General features: G+C 52.7%; 7 protein-coding genes across 7 annotated transcripts; 5 read left to right on the top strand and 2 right to left on the bottom strand.

Annotated features, from left to right (window-relative positions):
• Window positions 1-1,804: 1,804 nt before the first annotated feature.
• On the top strand, window positions 1,805-4,234 carry J4E83_006513 (uncharacterized protein; the record flags this gene model as incomplete). The annotated part of the gene is made up of 4 exons (XM_049333425.1): window positions 1,805-1,827; window positions 1,882-2,300; window positions 2,348-3,576; window positions 3,686-4,234. The coding sequence occupies 4 exons, from the start codon at window positions 1,805-1,807 to the stop codon at window positions 4,232-4,234; spliced, it is 2,220 nt and encodes a 739-aa protein (XP_049187601.1).
• A 1,665-nt stretch (window positions 4,235-5,899) lies between these two features.
• J4E83_006512 (uncharacterized protein) lies at window positions 5,900-6,916 on the bottom strand (the record flags this gene model as incomplete). Its single annotated transcript, XM_049333424.1, has 2 exons — window positions 5,900-6,838; window positions 6,887-6,916. The coding sequence occupies 2 exons, from the start codon at window positions 6,914-6,916 to the stop codon at window positions 5,900-5,902; spliced, it is 969 nt and encodes a 322-aa protein (XP_049187600.1).
• A 663-nt stretch (window positions 6,917-7,579) lies between these two features.
• On the top strand, window positions 7,580-7,942 carry J4E83_006511 (uncharacterized protein; the record flags this gene model as incomplete). The annotated part of the gene is made up of 2 exons (XM_049333423.1): window positions 7,580-7,720; window positions 7,778-7,942. The coding sequence occupies 2 exons, from the start codon at window positions 7,580-7,582 to the stop codon at window positions 7,940-7,942; spliced, it is 306 nt and encodes a 101-aa protein (XP_049187599.1).
• A 1,108-nt stretch (window positions 7,943-9,050) lies between these two features.
• J4E83_006510 (uncharacterized protein) lies at window positions 9,051-9,590 on the top strand (the record flags this gene model as incomplete). Its single annotated transcript, XM_049333422.1, has 2 exons — window positions 9,051-9,282; window positions 9,373-9,590. 2 exons carry the CDS (start codon window positions 9,051-9,053, stop codon window positions 9,588-9,590), a joined length of 450 nt encoding a protein of 149 aa, XP_049187598.1.
• A 383-nt stretch (window positions 9,591-9,973) lies between these two features.
• On the top strand, window positions 9,974-11,885 carry J4E83_006509 (uncharacterized protein; the record flags this gene model as incomplete). The annotated part of the gene is made up of 3 exons (XM_049333421.1): window positions 9,974-10,180; window positions 10,231-10,486; window positions 10,585-11,885. The coding sequence occupies 3 exons, from the start codon at window positions 9,974-9,976 to the stop codon at window positions 11,883-11,885; spliced, it is 1,764 nt and encodes a 587-aa protein (XP_049187597.1).
• Window positions 11,886-15,281: 3,396 nt separating this feature from the next.
• J4E83_006508 (uncharacterized protein) lies at window positions 15,282-15,753 on the top strand (the record flags this gene model as incomplete). Its single annotated transcript, XM_049333420.1, has 2 exons — window positions 15,282-15,498; window positions 15,596-15,753. The coding sequence occupies 2 exons, from the start codon at window positions 15,282-15,284 to the stop codon at window positions 15,751-15,753; spliced, it is 375 nt and encodes a 124-aa protein (XP_049187596.1).
• A 500-nt stretch (window positions 15,754-16,253) lies between these two features.
• Window positions 16,254-16,802, bottom strand: J4E83_006507 (uncharacterized protein; the record flags this gene model as incomplete). The annotated part of the gene is made up of 2 exons (XM_049333419.1): window positions 16,254-16,585; window positions 16,682-16,802. The coding sequence occupies 2 exons, from the start codon at window positions 16,800-16,802 to the stop codon at window positions 16,254-16,256; spliced, it is 453 nt and encodes a 150-aa protein (XP_049187595.1).
• Window positions 16,803-17,364: the final 562 nt, after the last annotated feature.

Below are 17,364 nucleotides of genomic sequence, written 5' to 3'. Positions count from 1 at the left end.
TCTCAAGTTCCGGTGGTAATTGTGCCCTGTTGACAAATGTGCGTTTGGGTTGGTGGTGGTACAAGACTGAGGCATGCATCGTAACGAAGCCACGAACCAGGGCAAGATTGCGAACCACTCCGCGGCCTCGTGATCTGAAGTTATTCCTCCATGCGTGCAAGGCCAAGTCCTGGAAATATTGAATTCAATCAACGACGTCTTGTAACGTTCAGACTAGCAGGTAATTTGGCGATCGGCCGCTGTCACTTGTCAACATGACTCAATGACGTGCAGAAGCTTGATAACCGTTGCACCGTGCTAACTACACACGACGGACGACAGACGAGAGGATGTTCCGTTGGCGCAAAGATGGCGCCATTCCGGGCAGAACGGAATGAAGTGGCTTCGCTTCGGTCATGGGCAGTTGACGATGCCACTGCTCGGCGATAACGCGGTGCGTCCGCGCAGTGAATAGCTGAATACGTCGACTTCACATGGAAATGCGGCCACAACTCCGCTGCACGACACAACCGAGGGCTCGTGTCGGCGAATCAATATAGAAAAAACCGAGAAAAGAGTCGATGGTGCGGTACACGTTGCGAGCAGGGTGGGTCTCAGGTTCCCCTGGACGTGTGTCAAGAGTGTTTCGGACCTGTCGCGACGCGGTAAAGAGACGTGGGGCCAGAGGAAGCGACTGCTGACTCAGCCCATCCCTCACCAAACTACGCGCCACATGCGATGATACACTGCCCACCCCCCAATCAGCTGCTCCGTGCCATCCAACTCGCACTCGATTGAGACAAAACTTTTCCAGCTATGATGAAACTGGATCCCTAAACCTGGTAGTGGAGTTGATACAGCGGGAAGTTGCGTATCTCGCGGCCGACCTCTCCCAGCTCTCCATCCTTCCATAAACGACATGCACCAGCCTGTTCGAGCGCTGAAACTCGACGCCGAGCTGCAACGAGTGATGGGATGCCCTTCCAGCTGAACTCGTCGACCAAGTGCTCCCTGTCAGAGGGTCGTCATGATGGCCGAGGGCAGCGCGGCATCCATGTCGACACCTCCGCCTCAGCAACATGGGGCACTTGGTGCGCAGGCCCGAGGAGCCTCTCCGAGCCAGCCGAGAGGATCATGGAGACAACGACTGGTGCGACCGTTCAGAGTGCGTCTAATCGCCTTTTGGCATCCCAGCAGCCTTGCGCCCGGTCCACCACCCACTACACCATCCCCGCCAGACGCTCTTTTGGGTGAACGCTTCTGCTGTGGCCGTTCCAGATCACCTGCAGCCAAGGCGCGTCCCGACACTTCTCTCAAACTTGCGCCCAAGCGGTTCCGTTGCGTCAATCACAGAGATCATTGCTCTTCGTTGTTCCTCTCGGATGTTGCAACCCCCGTGCATTCATCATATAGCCTAGCAACCCCTCCAACCGCCTTTCCTACTATTTGGCCCGTCACTCTTTAGGATCCTGCCCAACTACTATCTTCGTATACATTTCTTTCATTTGGAGCGGGCTCCATCCGCGCTGGCTGCGATTGAGAACTTTGTTCTCGTACACTCATTTGAGAAACTTACATCCACCCCGGCGCCACATCTGCTCAGCCATAGTCGCACAGCGCTATCGCCCTGCCACATTCCTTTCTGCAGCCGTCTACTTTCGTTATCAATGTGAGTTTCCTAATTGAGTATTGCTCGATGTCACTCAGGGCTTCGACGGGTGATCCCTTGTCTAGCAGTATAGCCTAATCAGTCGCTAACCACGTTGCACTACAGACTACTTCCATAACATCTTACGGTCGTTGTATATAGAGAACGGAACCCAAGATGGAGTTCAATGCGGTTCAACAGTGAGTATTTTCAGTCATCTTTCCTTCGTGCGCGCATACTGACGGCCTTTCTAGGTATCGTCCGTCACCTAATCGGCAGTACGCCATGGGGCATCCCTCCCCCTCCCCAGGGATGCAGTCAATGTACTCTTACGCAAGCCTTCCCCCTCATGAACAGCAACAACATCAACATCAACATCAGCAGCAGCAGCAGCAGCAGCAGCAGCAACCACAACACCAGCAACAAGGCCTTCACCCTATGTCCAGACCATCGCCACCCCAGCCCACGTGGGCTGTGCCGCAAACCCAGCAGTACTATGCTACGCCGCGGGGTCCTGTTGTAGGCAACAGAGAGGATCAACGACAGTTTATGGGAAGACCGGACATGATGACTTCGCAACCGACTGTTACTAGTGGTGTTGTCTACAGCAGCACCATGACTGCCCCGCAATCGCTTGCGACGACTGATTACTTTCCTGGCGTCATCGACACAAGTAAGTGTCTTCAGAAGTAGACATGCTTGTTAGGCTAACGAACAAAGGTCCTTGGGGTCAGAAGGTGTGCGAAGAGCTAGAATCATTTCCTTCCCTGGAGTCGGATGTGTCTGACTTCAGTCATGGCATGATGGGGCACGATGAAAACACTCCGATCATTGACCTACGCCAATACAACAACATGGGCCAACAAGAACACGACAACATGGCCACCTTCAATCCGAATTCCACACGGAGACTTTCTGAGTCGTCTTTCTCGATGTCTAGCACTGGCGGTGTGCTTCCAGAGCCGGCATCCTACGAAGAGATGGGATCATCGGAACCAGTTTCATATCCGTCTGAGTATGAGACTTGGAACCACCCGGAGCCGAGTGCCAGCCATCTTCTGTCACCGCTTGCCTCACCACGACGACCTCAGTACGATGGCGTTGTTCGAACTGGAAGTCGCTCCCGCGTGTCGCCGACACCGCACAACAATGTCCGCTCATCACCATACACACTCGAAAGCACTCGGTTCAAGAGGTGGTCTACCGGGCAAGCGCCAACATCGACCCCAAACAACTCGCGCCCAATGTCACAGGTTTCGGATCGTTTTGCGCCATACGGTCCCCGCCTGAACCCGCATCACTCGCTGCCCGCTTACCCGCCAAGTGCTTACAACAACTTCGGGCTACCGACGCAGAACGTGTTGTACTCGCAATCGAATTCTCCTTATGCCAACAACCAGCCGTTCTTCGCACACCAGGAGCAACAGCAGCATCATCTCGAGGTGCCTCGACCGCTACCTTCGCAGGGCCTGTTCCGCTTACTTCAAAGTAACGCGGATCGTCACGGAGGCTGCTCATCTCACTTTGCAGACCTGTCAGACCCACCTGATCTTTACTCCTCCCTGCACGAAGAGGCACTCAACCCACCGGAGTCCGACATGAACCCGTCCGATCCCGACCTTGTACCACACGAGCAGGATCTTCGCTTTGTTGGCGACCTGTACACCCCGCGTTGGGTTCGCGGTCATGGCAACAAACGAGAGGGCTGGTGCGGTCTATGCAAGCCTGGCAGATGGCTTGTACTCAAGAACAGTGCTTTCTGGTACGACAAGTCCTTCACGCATGGTGTCAGCGCAGCTACCGGTGCAGCGTTTCAGGGTCCGCAAGACACGCGCCGGACGGAAGGCAATCTCGATGTATGGGAAGGACTTTGCGGAAGTTGCGGTGAATGGATTGCGCTCGTCAGCAATAAGAAGAAAGGAACGACGTGGTTCCGACATGCATACAAGGTAAGTCATACGTCCTTCACATTCCACGGTGCTTGGCCATTGGTTCTCGGTAGTTCTGATTCGCCCCGCTACCAACTATTATAAGAATGAGTATGCTAACACACCGCAGTGTCACACACATCCCAAAGTCAAAGATGGCCCCAAGCGCCGCCGTGAGACACAGGCTGGGCGCGTTCGTGCAGCGTCGTCCGCGTCAGCGACCTCGTCTTCGTATCCAGTCAAGCCGGAGCTCTCGACGTCAGACGCGACATCTCACCGCCATTCTACACCAACACCGATACCCGGTAGTTCGTCGCTCCAGTCCTACGGCATGTCGAGCGGTCCATCTCCCATGCCAACCTCCACACCAACATCGACCCCGCAAGTCAGCACCTCGTGCTATCCCAGTACAGCGTACCCAACGCCAACATCAGGCACACCCAACATGCAATCGCTTCGAACCCCGACTGCGACGTCATTTGGAGATGCGTATGGCGACCCTTCCAGCAGACATGAGCCCGTAGTTGGCATGTTTACTACGCCACTGCAAAGCTTGCAGAGCTTCTCCGGCCACCAGTACTCGCATTCGCCAAATCTCTCGCATCAAGTCAGTGAACCCGAGCTTGTGGGTATACGAACGACAACTACGGCACTCAACTCGATCGCAAGCATGATATGAGTCAAACACCGTCCTCTAGATTTTCTTTCACGAGCAACAATTGTGTCCTGGGTTTCTCTCGGCGTCACCGGCTTCACGGTACATCAACGGAGGGGTAGCAACAAAACGACTATCGCACGGGTGCGTGTGGTACGGGTATCTGATCTTCCTCATTTTTGCGTCTAATCTTGCACCAGTCACCGCGACTATTACACCCCTTTTCCAGCGTTCTTGTTTATAGCGTTCCATTCCCGCAGCAGCGTCACATCAATCTCGGCATTCACGAAGGCACGACTCCCAGCATTTTCAGTAGTAGCATAGCCTTTCTGTCATCATCTCTATCCCTCGGCATCATGTCACACACACACCAGCGATATCCCCACCCCTTTACTCTTTGCCAACCAACGTAGGTAGAACGTAGTTTAGTCCCGCCTTTTCTTGTTTGCGCAGCGCAAAAACGTTTATAGACTTGTTTTCTCCCTGCAGAAAGATGTGTTGCAATACATTGAACAAAGCGTCAAAAAGTTTAATCATTTTGACTGAGAAGTGTTGAATTGGCTATATTTGGATGATGGAGAAGATAGAAACTTGTTGAGCAAACGTGCTTAGGAAAATAAAAAGACGTTGGTTTTGGTCGACTGGGCCTGCAGCGAGCGGTGCGGGAACAAGCAAAAAGGATGCCCAACGCTCAGCCACATCCGACACTTTCGTCTTTTTGCCGCACTGCCACCTCACTCAAATACCAGCTCACCCAAACACCAAAACCACAACCACAACGACCAACACACATCCACGCACCAACACCCCATTCTACTCACCCAGCAACCATCGTCAACATCTGCCGGTGAGACCCAAATAACGCCTCCCGCACATGCAGTGTTTCAGCCTTTTTGCCGTTGGGTCTCAGATCCTGCAGCCCGAAACTGAGGCTGTGACGAGGCTGTGTAACGTGGATGAGGCCGTGTGGGGTGGGTATGGGTGTGTTGACTGAGGTTGTTGAGTGGGTGTCGCCGAGGAGGGGCGGTAGGTGGGGAGTGGGGATGTGTGTTGTGGATGTGGAAGGGAGGGCAGGCAAAGTGGAGAAGAGATGTTATTAATAATAGGTGGGGGTATAGGATAGCTCTGGTATGAGAAAGGTTTGATCGTGGTGAAAGCTGTCACGCTTCCCAAGTGAGTATCATGAAGGCCGCGCGCCGTTTGCACATCCCATCACGAACAACGCCGTCCACATTCCCTCCCCATCCTCCGAAATCCACGGTTCCTCGAACTTTAAAGATATCCAGGAAATTACTTATGCGCAACGTCCTTCACAATGGCCCGCCATGCGCTCTCGTATCCCGCGTATCCCGTGATCCCGCAATCCTAGCCTCGTATCCTGAGGCTGGGTCGAACTCAGGGTCCAAGCGATGCCGAACGGGATCTACGACGTGGCGTTATCCGGGTGTATGCACGACATCGTTCCTGATCGGTAAGGGTGGCTTTTGAGTTATATGAAGGACTGTTCGTCTGCCGCTCCGGGAAAGAGGACGGGTAGGGGTTGGTTGTGGAGATGGGAGATTACGCGGGATATGCGGATCTTGCGGGGGAAGTTGCGGTTTGGGTAGGCAGTGCAATTGCAGGGGAGATGAGGTAGAATTAGGCGTGAGGTTGATGGTATGGTATAGAAGTCTGACGGTAAGTGGGGTATCAAGCTGAACATCCGCATCCTGGTTTGCCGTAGTGTTTGAAGTCGTCGTAGGCGGTTCTAACGATAGTCTCGACCGACTCTGATTTGAGTCCGAGTACATAGTTCGAGTTGCGATTCCTGAAAGGTCTTGATGCGTCCAGCTGTTCGTCATACAGCACGCTCCGCTCGAGCAGAAACATGCCAGAGTCGGGGAATCCTTTCTCTATTCTTTTCTCTCCCTCTGCAACACACTCTTGAACATCGTGGTTTCCGACGGTAAATTCCCGGCCAGTCGTCTTTTCAGTAGATCTCAGGACCTCGTTGGCGGACGTTATGACGCCTGCAGCGTATATGTATTGGTTCCTGACTTGGTCCCAGTGTGAGATGACGCGTTCCACGACTCGACCAACTCTCTCCAAACTAGAAGCTGCGAAAGCTTCAGTACCGATGCCGTGGATAGTCGCGCTGTGCCATTCGAGATCAAAACCCATGTTGCCGCTGATAAGCTGGGTATCCAGCGTGTACCCTGTCGCAATCGCAGTCCATTCGAAATATGGGTAATCCTCCCGCATACTCCTCAAATGAGCGATGACCTTTGCTCGGCCGGCATCTTTTGGAATGCGCGTCTGGATCTGCTTGTTCATGCTGTCGTGACTGAATTCATCGGGGATGAAGCGCCTGACGCCGGCGGCGATGGCGGCGTTTATTATGCGGATCTGTTGGTCTGCATCTCCGCCTGACATTGTGCTTATAACTAGGTCTTGTCCAGTCATTACTGATTGCAGTGAAGCGGACGAGTAGCCGGATTTCTTGTGCTGTACATCGGAGGCCTTGACGTGAGGTGGTAGGCTGAGGGTTTGTGAAAGATAAGTGAGTACCGTAACTTGATATCTGGGTGTTCCCTGTCGTTTTTCCTGTGGGAAGAGGGCGTTGAGGATGGTGAGGCAAAGCTCCCAGTTCTACGCATGTTAGCCCCTCGATACCAGCCAGTCCGTCTCGCGTCTTACCCCTAATATCATAATCTTCTCGATTGCCATGTTGGTTTTCGGAAATCAAGGTCAGGTAAAGAAATGTCACACGAGTGCAGTAAGCTTCACCTTTACATAGTTTGGAAGATGAGGCCCCCCGCACTTGACACGGTTGAAAGGAAGAGCCAACACTAGCTCATTTCGTCATATAAAATAGGACCAGAAATGAAGCTGTAGAGGTCTGTGATATCCATGCGGATAAGAGATCCGACATTCTCTACACCAATCATCATGTTTGGAGTACTGTGCAAACCTTAAACTCTAGTGTTAGGCAGTCCGGCGGCGTGCAGCAGGGGCGTTCCAGAACATGAGCAAAGGCTGTCGTGAAAGGGGATGCGCTGGGTGGAAGCGACAGTATAGGAGTCTCAAGAACTTTCAAAGACGCAATGTGTGATACAGATGAGTAGTCGTGGGGAAGTGCGGAGTTGGTAGGGAAGGCAGCGCCAAGCCAACGCACGGACGCGGCAACTTCCGGGATCGCAGCTGTGCGAGCTTTTGCGGACGACGATAGCAACACCACCGAAACTCCCGCGACCGCAACACCATCTCCCCTCATCTCCCCAGGCTTCGACCATCGCGTCCAGTGCGTCAATCCCCCCTCTCGCAGGCTCAGCCCCGCCAATTGGACCCCCACAGCAGCGCGCTGACCCGCAGAACTCCAGATAGCCCATCATGAACGCCGCCCGCTTCCTCCGCCCCTTCTCCAGGGCCGCCGCTGCCCGCGCGCCCATGGCCGTCCGCCCTTCCGTCCTGGCACGCCCCGCCTTCATCGCGAGCCAGAACAAGAAGACCGAGGTTGGCCCTCAGCAGATGGTGAGATTGGACATAGGACATGGTAGAATGAGGAAAGGAAGCTAATACGAGCAACAGACTATCCTCAAGTCGGCCATGCCCCAGCTCATCCCCTTCTTCTTCGTCAACGAGACCACCGTGGCCTTCATCCTCCTTCCATCGCTCATCTACATCTTCTCCAAGTACATCCTGCCCCAGCGTCTGCGCATGTTCGCTGCCCGTCTCTTCATCAGCAAGTTGTAAGCGAGGGGAATGGAAGGACCAGAAAGAGCGGATGACACTGTATAAGTAGTGGGAATATGCTCATAGACAATCCAATGGTATTGCACGAAGGATGGTGATTTGTGGAGTGATGACTACGGGGCATTCTCTGATGTTTAACCGATGTCTTAGGCCCGCTCACGAACTACGAAGAAGGACATGATAGCTGGAGAATTTGCGAAGAGGTCCCAGTGTGTTCAGAGCGACAGCCCCGCATCGATGAACGATAGCCGTGTCTCAAACCAGTGAAGAACGAACATGTGGGGCATCTCTTTAACTCATCAGGCTCAAGCCTCAGATTTCGGTATCCTCAGACAATTACCCTGGTACGATCCACATCGATTGCAACAGCATCTCATTACGGGTTCTCGAGCGGCATTTCGAAGGCGTGTTTCGTCGGCACACAACCATCAGTCGACCTGCCAAGTTCTGATGCGTACCCAGTTACTTCTAGCAGGGTTCCCTTTCAATTTGACGAGACTTGCCATTGCAGAAGCTGGATATCTATGTAAGACGTGTTGGTACCACAACCACCTGGAGTGTCTGCCTCGTCTTTGCGTGGAATCAATTTTGAGTCTTGCCTTCCTTTACATCATCACTGCACTACAAGCACTGTCCTCTTGACTCTCCAGTTCTTCCTTGCGATATCTTCCATTAAATACCGATCAACAACACACGCAGCAACTGCGGTCGTGATAGCGCGGCTGAAGAGGCTGTCTCGGATCACCTGCTTACATACCTCTTGGCAAGTCCGACATAAGACCGTGACAACGGACAGATCTGACAGATCTGGCATGCGCATGCATTCTTCCGTCCTTTTGCATGCTGTTTCTCTACTCACTACATCGCTTCCAGCACATAAGGGCCTATTTCGACGAAGTGCTTCATTTCATATGCAAGTGATCTGCTCCGAAGCACACATGCAGGTACCCATAATGGCGCAAACGCCCAAGACCGGGAAGACCCCGCGGCACAAACGTCGGGACATTACGCATCGTGGTGTACGTGGTATAAAGTGAGGCAGTGTAGCTTAGCTTCAGGTTATATACGTCGACTTCAATCCTGAACGCTTCATCCAAGTCTACTCACCATGAAGTCCACTATCATCACTGCCCTCCTGGGCTTTGCTTCTCTTGCGGTCTCCGCGCCTGCACAACTTGTCGAACGTCAAGGGACCCTCGAGCAGGTCACAGACAGCTACATGTTCGACATCTCCATCGCCGAGTTCATCGCCAACCGTAACGGAAAGGTCGGCCCTCCAGAGTTAAACTGGGAAAGCAATGGTTGCACTGCGAGCCCGGACAATCCGTTTGGATTTGACTGTACGTTCTTGGTTCCTCTTTCATCCATCTCACATGTGACCCGATATTCCACCGTCAAACCAATGCCAGTAGCTAATACTGAAATCACAGTCATCAACTCTTGCTACCGCCACGATTTCGGCTACCGCAACTACAAACAACAAGGCCGCTTCGACGCGATGAAGGCGCGCACCGACAGTAACTTCAAGACGGACATGTTCAACCAGTGTGCGACTGAGAAGGCTAAGGGACCGTGCGAGGCGACTGCTACTTTGTACTATGAGGCTGTCAAGGCGTTTGGAAAGCGGGAAGAGGAGATGGCGGAGTAGATAATGAATGTTTGATGCGTTCGAATGTCACAGTGTCACGATAGAAAGTCATTAGAGTACCCAAAACGATGGTCTCCAATCTCGGTGGTAATCGATAAGCCACCCTCGGCGCCTTCCCACTCCAGCGCTAATCCCAGCACCCCCATGAACCTTCCAATCGACAACGTCATGCCCTCAGGGTCCAAAACAATAGTTCAACCGCCCGTCTAATCTTCCGTATCTCCATCTGACATTTCCACAACATTCCATCATGCATCCCTCTGTTGACTCTAACCCTTTCCCACTTACCCAAACGCGTCATACCTTCCGACACAGACCGAGGTCATCCGAAGTCGCAGACCCTGTGATGCATGCGCGTGGGCTCGCTCTTGGCGCCCGACAATATGGCCGACCATGAGCACCAGCTATACGAGCTCACTGCAGCTTCGTCTGCCTCTGCAACGGAACACGACACCATGCCGCCGGATGAGCTGGAGGAGACATGCGCTGTGGATGCGCGGTTGCATAAGAGGACGTTGAGGAAACTGGACTGTTTACTATTGCCGTTTCTGGCGCTGCTGTTCCTGTTTAATGCGCTGGATAAGTCGAATGTACGTATACGCGGACTTTGGCAATGGGAAGGTTTGCTAATGAGGAACAGATCGGAAATGCAGAGTCTGCGCATTTTACGGCGGATATCGGACTGGACAAGGGTGCGTTGAATACGGCTGTTGCGCTGTTCTTCGCTTTCTTCGTTGCGCTGCAGCCGCTTGGAGCGGCGCTGGGGAGGAGATATGGCATGGTGCTTTGGGTGCCGAGTTGTATGCTTCTTTGGGGTGTCTGCACGGCGCTGCATGCGTGGGTGAGGCATAGGTGGCAGCTGTATACGCTGCGCATTCTCATCGGGTGCCTTGAAGGTATGTCGCACATGTTAGCTGGGTCTGGCTCTTCCACTCGCTCTTTCCTCATTCAACCGTCGCTTCCTTTCCAGACTTCGAGCTAACATTCTCTCTAGCTGGCTTCTATCCAGTCACCGTCACCTACCTCTCCCTCTTTTACACGCGCTTCGAATTTGGCAGACGGCTCTCCTTCTTCTACGGTCAGGCGGCAGTCGGTGGTGCGCTTGGGGGCCTAATAAGCTATCTCGTCTTTTCGCATTTCGGCAATGACGACGGAGGCTCGGATAAAGATTGGAAACCGTGGCAGGTGCTCTTCCTACTGGAGGGCACTCTCACTATCGTGGTGGCATTCATCGGATACTTCTGGCTACCACACAGCGTGGAGACGGCATGGTTCCTCACACCTGAAGAGCGTCGATATGCGTCTTCGCGTGTGGTGAGAGACAGAGACATACAGAACGCGCCGGCAGCAGTCCAAGAAGATGATCGAGAAGCGGAAGAAACTTACGATGAGGAGTCGCGCGGTCTTCTCGACTCATCCAAGCACTCGATCACCTCAGCCACGCCGTCGCGACAGCTGGTCGACGATCGTGGTCTAAGCCCTCACGACGTCCTTTCATCAGTGTTCAACACGAAGATATGGCACATCCTCGCCTGTAACGTTCTATCTGCCATCCCAGTCTATGCCTTCTCCGTTTTCCTCCCGCTTGTACTGGCACCGTTGACGAAGAAGGCGAATCCTGCGCTCATCAACTTGCTCACTGCACCACCACACATCTGCGGAGCCATAGTACTGTATTTCGCAGCTAGCTACAGCGACAAACATCGCATACGCCTCAAGCCTATACTGCTTGGCCTATTCATTATGGTAGCCGGCTTGGTAATCGTGGTGCTGTTGCCATCCTCATGGGCAATACCCCGCTACATCGCTCTCAACATCCTCCTCTCGGGTACCTATGTCGCATCTCCCCTCACAGTGGCCTGGATTTCTGGCAACACGCCGTCACCTGGCAAGCGCGCATTGCTCCTCGGTATCAACGGTTGGGGCAACCTCGCTGGAGTCATCTCAGCAATTTTGTTTCGCCCAAAGTACGCTGCGGGTGGCTACATTGTCCCGTTCTGGTGGACACTTGCATCTGTCGCGTTAGCTGCTCTGGGTTACGTGCTTTTCCTTCGACGCTTAAAGGCTGAGAACAAAACGCGACAAGACATGTTACGCAAATGGAGCGAAGACGACGTCGAGGCCGAAAGGCTTCATGGCAGGGGTCCGGTACCGCAGCAACAACGGTGGCTTAGACAAGCCATCAACGTGATGCGGCCGCATGCGAAACTTGCATGGCTAGCGGATTGGCTCGAGAAGGCTGCGCGGTCTGGCAGGGAGGGCGACGATAGGCTTACATTCGTCTACGGATTATGAGATATGATCTGCTGTGCGACACTACAAAGCATAATCCTATGCAGCATCTGAGTTGGCATCATCCCTTGGACGAATGTGAAATTCGGGACATGCATGTCTGTCAGCTTTCAGGTTTTGAGCGGGACGTTGGGCTGTCGAGATGCTGTACAGCCTCAGCCTTGCGACGTCACAACCGCCACCTTTTTGCCAGCTGAAAAGCGGTTGACCGATAGCAAACCAAACCGATTCACTTCCAACTTCCCTAATCTCACCACGGCCTTCGACCAACACAAGATAGAAGACGCTCCGAGTCCGACATCAAGCAAACAGAGAAGATCTCATACATCGTATCGCGGGCGCGCAGCTTGTACTCAGTCTTGGACAAGGCGGCAGACGAGATGGCGAACACAACTATGCCCAATGGCACACAATACCACACCTGGAAGCCAGAGCCTTTGGTTCGCGGCACGTTTTCCATCCTGTCGTCGTCTCTTTTGACGATGATTCTGTGTGTTTGGACAGCCGTTCACTTGAATATCCCTGAACCTGGAGGCGCCAACGCACAGATGTGGCGGAAAACAGGCTGGATGATTATAGCACTCTTTGCTCCAGAATGGGTGAGTCTCATCACTCTGCCACACGGTCGGCCAACGTTGACTCAATTTAAGGTCGTCTTTACTGCCTACTGCGAGCATGCAGAGGCAAGGCACATAGGGAAAACTATGAGAAAGGCTTTTGGTCAGCCAGAGCCTCCAGGTTTCATCAAGAAGCGATGGGAAAACTTGAACTACATGTTCCAAAGCCTTTCTAGAGCTAAAACAAGCATCTCTCAAGAACCAAGGCAGGCTACTGAAGACAGAGATGTGGAACCCGAATCCAGGTTTCGGAGGCACCCTTGGACACAAGCGCACTCCATGTACGCCACCATGGGCGGCTTCGTTGTCGATACTCGGAGTCTGGATCAGAAGTATCTTCCCAAGGGACGGCAGAGGATGACATTGACACCAGAAGGCCTCAAATTCATCGCCGAGCACACCCCTGATCTCGTCCCGGATCTACCCGAATCTGCGATAATAGACAAGAGCAAGGCGAATGCGTTCACGAAGCTCGTGACATGCGGACAAGCGCTATGGTATAGCTTGCAGTGTGTTACTCGGTCAACCCAGGGCCTGACTATCTCGTTACTAGAGATCAACACCACCGTACACACCGTATGCGCCTTGACCATGTACTTTTTCTTCTGGTGGCACAAGCCACTAGACGTTGATGAGCCCACTGAACTCACGAACGTTGACACTCACCCAGTGATTGCGTTCCTAGTCATTCACGATATGATTCCGCAAGCTCGTCTGTCTCCAATGGATATGGGGGACGATGATAGTCCTGGCCTAGTACCCGACTCTGGAAGGGAGATCCACCATCCAAACCCAAACCACACACCGCTTAGAGCATCGAAGGACCCCCAATTTCCGACACCAGAGTATGCTATTTACCATGGTTTCGCTATCCCCACGACTAGATCAGGCTCAGATTCTGTTGGGCTGGATTTCGCTAAGATAAATTCACGACGCTTCATTCTAGCCTCACAAGTTGCCAGGAAGTACGGACCATACACCGGAACTCTAGGCTGTGTGACTCACAATACGAAAAAGACCAGCTACTTGGCTGTACATATACACAATCGGCCCAGTCAAAATGCGGAGAGTTCCGAGCTTCTTTCACTTATGTGGTTGCCTCTTGCTGGTCTCTTCTATGGCGGTGTACATCTTCTTGTTTGGAACCGCTCTTTTCGCAAGGAGACAGATGAACTCCTCTGGAAAATCAGCAGCCTGACAATTGTGTCGTCAGGCATGGCGCTTGTAATTGCGGCTTGTCTTGCATTGCTCTACGAAGAGTATCCTAAGTTGCATCCAGCTGGAGGGTTGGTGGAAGACTCTTTGCAAGTGGTTTTCGCCATATCCATTGTATGTTATTTGTTGTTTTATATCTTCTGTAGGATCTTCATCATCGTTGAGTGTTTCCTAGACGTCTTTCACCTCCCGGAATCAGCTTTCGAAGTCCCGAGGTGGGCACAGTACTTTCCGCATTTCGGGTGATTTATCACATTTGACGTACAAATGGGCAACATATATCTACTTCCAGATCGGAAGATCTTCAAATTTGCCATACATCCATATACATTATCTGTCTTTGCCGAAGACGTATTGCAGTCTAAACAATGTCTCTCATCAACGTCGAAGAACCTGTGGCGCAGCCCGGGAGCATATTCTCTACTCAAGCGTATTTGACCAGGATGTTTCGCATAGTCGGCGATGTTGCGCGAGCGGTATGTGCGATTCCCATGGTGTTCAGCGCCCGACGTTGCATGCCCACGTAACAACCTTGGCCTCAACGTTACGCGCGGGCACCCGTCCTGCAGCCCTCCAACGTCTACACTCTCTCAAACCCTCTTTCGGTGCCTTTCTCGACATCTCTTTTGCTACTCGGCAGCAGCAGCGCTCTACACCTGAGCGGTATAGTCCGGCTAGCCGGCAGTTTCACACTCCTCCTCGCAACGCGCAAAATCGCATTCGACGAAACCAAGACTACGGTACCGCTTGCACTCAGACAAAGCTCTCCTCGGTCTTCACGCTCAACTCGTTCACGACCGTCATGCAAAGATGCGCCTGGAAGCGCCTGAACCTGCATGTCACAGACCCGTCGCCTAAATCAGCCGTTTAACCGCAGGTTCTTCTGCGTTTTACATATTTCCAAGGTCCCGAGGTCCCCAAGGCCGCATGTTTGAGAAGGCAGCAAGTGTTTCAAGTGCAAGGCAGCGCTTCGGTTTCGCTTGTTGATTCGGGTTTGACGGCACGCTTGTGGTTGGGTAGTGTGGCGTTGGGGTGAGATGGGTTGTAAGACGATTTTTGTCACCACCACCACGGTGTAAGGCTATGACAGAAGCGGACTATAAGTATACTGTATCTCTCGAGACTAGGAACAACAGCACACCGGTTCCATCTCGGCCACACTCCCTACACACAAGAATCATTGTTTTGCCCGCCTGCGATCCCTCGGTTTGCCAGACCCGCCAGGGCCCGACCACCCGGCCAAAGGTTTGAGATGTGCATGATCGACTGCCTGCGACTTGCCTCAGGATCACCGTCCCAGGATACCTTTTATGGAAAGCAGCGAAATAGGTATCAATGCCATGTACTCAGAAGAAGAGAGCTTCTCACAGCAAGTATAAAGCAAGCATCCACGCCAGCCCATAGTTTGCTTCTCAAGCCAGTCTTCCAATTCACATCTACATTTATTCTTTATTCACTACCCGCTGTGCGGATCAATTCACTTTCACTCACCCATCAACAACTTTCGAATCAATAATCAACGTTAATACTCCAAAAAAACCAACTACTTCGAAAAACAACCGCCAAAATGCAGTTCTCCATCACCGCCATTCTCTTCGGCCTCGTCGCCGTCTCCTCCGCCGCCATCGCCGACGTCGAAAACGTCCGCAACACCCCCCGCAACGTGCTTGAGAACCGTCAGGCTGCTAACGGCGCATGCTGTATCCCCGAGCAATCGCTCAAGCAGGATGCTTGCACTGTTAACGGTGCGGCTGGAAAGTGTGTGCCTGGAGGACCTGCTGCTTGTACGTATCCATATCCATAAGACCCAGACGAGTCCTTTCTCGAGAGAGAGGGTGTGTGTGGGAAAGAGAGAGAGACATATACTGACACAAATAACAGGCAACGGTGCACTCAACTGCGTAGCAAACGACCAGCTCGTATGCGACAACAACGTCCAGGAGCGCTCTGGTAACCTGTGCCGTTTCCAGGCTGCGAACGGCAAGATTCAGGATGGTGCTCAGCAGATTAACAGTCTTGCTCAGGCTAAGGTTAACTAAGTGAGTGGATGAGGAGGGTTGTCTAAAGGGTTGATGGGTGGATCTTTATAGCAAGGTGCATAAATAAATGTATTTGTGGATTGAAGAATTGTCTTGCGTGACTGGAAGTAAGGGGTGATGTGGAAAATGCTAAGCCGCAGATTGGAGCGGATTGTGATGTGCTAACCAAAAGCTCTTACGTCTTGGCTCGGTGGGGCACATGGCCTTTGTCGTATCTTAGGTTTTTTAGTGTTCCGATATACATGGAGATATACCTGGAGTTAGTTCAGAGATTCGCGCTTCACAAGTCCCAGAGCACATCTCATTACAAGCAGATACTTCTTTTCCAATGTGAACCTCTTTTCTCTTACAATTGGTCTACTACTCAAGCTGAGATGTATTGATCAATGCATGTATTCGTGTATCATAACCTCCATATATCTTTATCTGCCCTATGAGCCAAGATTCATATCCAAACTTCATCAACCCCATAGCCCAAACCTCATCTCAACCACCCCATCTTACCGTCCCCACCCCGCAAACCTGCCAATCTCCTTAACCTCCCTCCTTCCCACAACACCCGCCGCAACAGCGCAAACCGCACCGACACCGACGAGCAGCGCGCGTGCCAAGTTCAAACTAGCCCACTTGTCCATCAATTCCTTGACTGTCTCGCCTTCCTTGGCGAACTGCTCAACGTGCTTGTCGCGCAGGGAGGCGTTGGCGAGTTCGTCTTTCTTCGCCATGAGTTTGTTGTTTGTGGGGCCGAGGACGAGGATCGTGAACGGGACGATGGAGGGGAGGAGGAGGGTTGCGAGGGCGTTGAGGCGGAAGGGGGTGGAGGTGCGGTCTTCTAGGGGGTTGTCAGTTATACGTTATTAGTGGGTGGCATGGGATTGGAGTGGCGGCATGGGGGTTGGAAGGGAGATGGAAGTTCAATAGGACGTACGGTGATAAGCCAAATACCCCGTTGCCAGCGCCGAGATAGCAGCAAGAGGACGGGCGATTGCGCCGCCGCGGGTGAAGATTGTGTACCATTGCTTTACGGCGAGGGGTGCGGGGGCCTGCATGGCGGCGGGGATGCCGACGACGGAGAGGGAGACATTGGAGCCTGGTATACTTGTCAGTATCAATCCTCTTAACGTTATATCTTCCCATTGACCACAATAGAGATGCTCATTGAGTGCCAGAGTGTCTTACCAACCAGGAATACACTGCCTGTGATGCCCACCGCCTGTGCGATCGCCAGCGCCGTGGGCGTCTTTTGCGTGAGGATATCCATTGTGTTTGTGAAGATGAAGATTGTTCAATTGGTAGTTGAAGAAAAGTATTTGACTTGTCAAAGCGGTGGCCTGACTAACAGAATGATGGTTGTGGTCGGCGTGATAGCTCGGAGACGCGCTGCAGGGCTTGGCCGTCAGGCTTCCCAGGTTCCCCGCGGATCCCGATCGCGTCGACTGAAGCTCCGCACTCCGATGCGTGCCATAGGTCAACCACAAAGCTCCGACTTCTTGCTTTTTGCTATCGATATCATCACGAGGGGCTGGATGTGGCTTCTTTGTTGCACAAATCTTAATGTGGTTATATTCCTATTCCTAATTGTTGTGCCTGGGTGAGACGTGTCGCTTATTG

Source organism: Alternaria metachromatica (genome assembly GCF_023757995.1).
Source record: "Alternaria metachromatica strain BMP 0045 chromosome Unknown scaffold_14, whole genome shotgun sequence".
In the NCBI taxonomy this organism is placed as follows: domain Eukaryota; kingdom Fungi; phylum Ascomycota; class Dothideomycetes; order Pleosporales; family Pleosporaceae; genus Alternaria; species Alternaria metachromatica.
Note: the sequence above shows the minus strand (reverse complement) of the source record. Positions and strands in the feature narration are given on the sequence as shown.